This window comes from Triticum aestivum, chromosome 7A (assembly GCF_018294505.1).
Source record: "Triticum aestivum cultivar Chinese Spring chromosome 7A, IWGSC CS RefSeq v2.1, whole genome shotgun sequence".
NCBI classification, from domain to species: Eukaryota; Viridiplantae; Streptophyta; class Magnoliopsida; order Poales; family Poaceae; genus Triticum; species Triticum aestivum.
Window position 1 is genome coordinate 195,477,367 of NC_057812.1, and position 2,390 is coordinate 195,479,756.

Here is a 2,390-nt window from a genome sequence, read left to right on the forward strand (position 1 = left end):
GCCTCGGCCGGCGGCGGGACGAGCGGCGGCGGCTTGGTGAACTGAGATTTGGCGCGATTTGGGGGTACAGTGATAAGATGAACTGATTTTTCTTCTTTTGTTTCAATGACAGGTGGACCCCACAGTCTCACTCATGATGTTATCGTCACCAATTGTCGCCGTTACGCGTAAAATGTTAAGTGTTGCCACGTCAGCCTGACTGGTGGCCCCACCTGTCATAAACAAGCTTAACTGAGCCCGATCCGCCGATTAGTATCTTCTGCAAAAAGATTACTGAAGACATGGTGTTTTCTGCAAAAAAAAATATTATAGTGGTTTTCGCAAAGCTAACCTTCAAAGTGGTGGTTTTCTGCAATTTACTCCATTTTGGCCACTAAATATAGGTGCTAATCTATTGTCATGATACACGTGTTGGTTAGATTATTGAGCTTAAAGTGCCCCTACAAAATCAATGAAAATGGAAAAAAACAAAGAATTTTAGGGAGGCCGCCATTTTGGAAATTCTGTGTTTGCGCACAGCCGTCGCAACCTTCATATCTAACGTGTTATGACAATTGTCGATATTTCGATATGGTGACTCTGCTAGAGTTGCTTTTGTTACGAAGTTTCAATATTTTTGCCGACTCTTCTAGAGCTGGTCTTAGACGTCATTACTGGTTTAGCTCCAGTTTTTCACAATCTTTTAGTTTTGGTGTGTGATCTCAAGCATGCCGGATGCGGCCTGCTCACCGGGTTCATGGTTTTCTTTTCCCTCCACAACAACAAACAGAGGAAAGCCGCTTACACGGCGCCACAGAAAACGTTACTTCAGGTGATGCGACCTCGTACGACGCACAACTGCAAACGAGAAAAGCCGTTGCGGGCATTAAGTTGTTCGGATGGCACGGGACTGTCGCATAGCAACAGCCTAGCAGATAGACCAAAAATCGTCACGCCAGTACATTTTGCACACCAAGCTCAAGCGACTCACGGGACTGTCGCAGGCAAGTCTCGCCCCAAACCTACTCCTAGATAAACATGCAACTCGGGCGGTGCGCCTGATCTTCCGTTTATTTATAGAGGAATCCCCGGCGCTCAGCAGACGCAGCGACAAGTCCGCGGCACGCGCGACCCGCCGGAGAAAGAGGGAGGGAGGAGATGATGGGCGGCGCCGACACCCTCCTCCGTCAGGAGCCATGGTTCGTCTCCCTGGCCGTCCTCGGCGCACTGTACACAGCAGCCGTGGTGCTCCGCCTCCTCTCACACCTCGCCCTCCTCCTGCGCCGGCCGAGGGACCTCCGCCGCCGCTACGGGGCGTGGGCCGTCGTGACCGGTCCGACGTCCGGCATCGGCCAGTCCATGGCCCTGGAGCTCGCGCGCTTGGGCCTCAACCTCGTCCTCGTCGGCCGCGACCCCGCCAAGCTCCAGGACATCTCCGAGACCATCTCCAAGACTCGCTCCGTGCAGACAAAGACGGTCGTCTTTGACCTCGCGCTCGTCGCCACCCCTCGAGGTGACCCATACGCACGGTGCACAACACAAGCATCGCCACGGCATCCATGTGAATAAGATGGAGCTGACTGTGATCTACCTCACGGTATAAACTGAACTGCTGAGCATATATACTGCATTTGGCAGGGGACGAGGCGGTGCGGCGGCTCCGGGAGGCCGTGGAGGGGCTGGACGTGGGGGTGCTGGTGAACAACGCCGGGGTGGCCAAGCCATGCGCGCTGTACCTACACGAGGTGGACGTGGAGGCGTGGGTGCGGATGATGCGGGTGAACCTGTGTGCGCTGACGGAGGTGACGGCCGCGGTGCTGCCGGGGATGGTGCAGCGGGGCAGGGGCGCCGTCGTCAACATCGGCTCCGGGTCGTCGGAGGCCATCCCTTCCTTCCCCCTCTACACCATCTACGCCGCTTCCAAACGGTACTGCACTGCATACGGTCTTGTCAATTTCACTGTACGTACATACGTATCTTGGATTCTTGGGTAGGTCGCCGAAAGGAAAAGCGCTTTGGTTGGTTTGCGCTTGCTGCTTTTCTATTTGTAATTCATTGCGCTAACTGTTTCTGGGTTTGTTGACGTCACTCATCATCATGTTCTTGGCTGTTGTTGAGCAGTGATCATGTTCTTAACTGTTCATGCGCTTGCTGCTTTTCTTTTATTCTGTTGGCTTATATGAAATACAAGTACATGACTCTTTCTAGATTTTCTGTGTTAAATAAGTAGATAAATCACACAGGTTTTAAATCTCAGGTACGTTGCTCAGTTCTCCCGGAGCCTCTACGTGGAGTACAGAAGCAAAGGGATCGATGTGCAATGCCAGGTAAGCATGCAAATTTAAATTGTAGTTTTACGAGCATTCGACAAAAATATACCATAGGTATAGTAACTATATTTTGTTTCAAAT

General features: G+C 52.0%; 1 protein-coding gene across 1 annotated transcript in view; it reads left to right on the forward strand.

The window, feature by feature from the left end:
- The first annotated feature begins 947 nt into the window (after positions 1–947).
- Positions 948–2,390, forward strand: part of LOC123150447 (very-long-chain 3-oxoacyl-CoA reductase 1) — a 4,646-nt gene continuing 3,203 nt past the window's right edge. Inside the window, exons 1-3 of the mRNA XM_044570298.1 lie at positions 948–1,492; positions 1,618–1,906; positions 2,237–2,306. Coding sequence (XP_044426233.1) covers positions 1,138–1,492; positions 1,618–1,906; positions 2,237–2,306 — 714 coding nt within the window. The 5' untranslated portion in view covers positions 948–1,137. The remainder of the gene's footprint in view (positions 1,493–1,617; positions 1,907–2,236; positions 2,307–2,390) is intronic.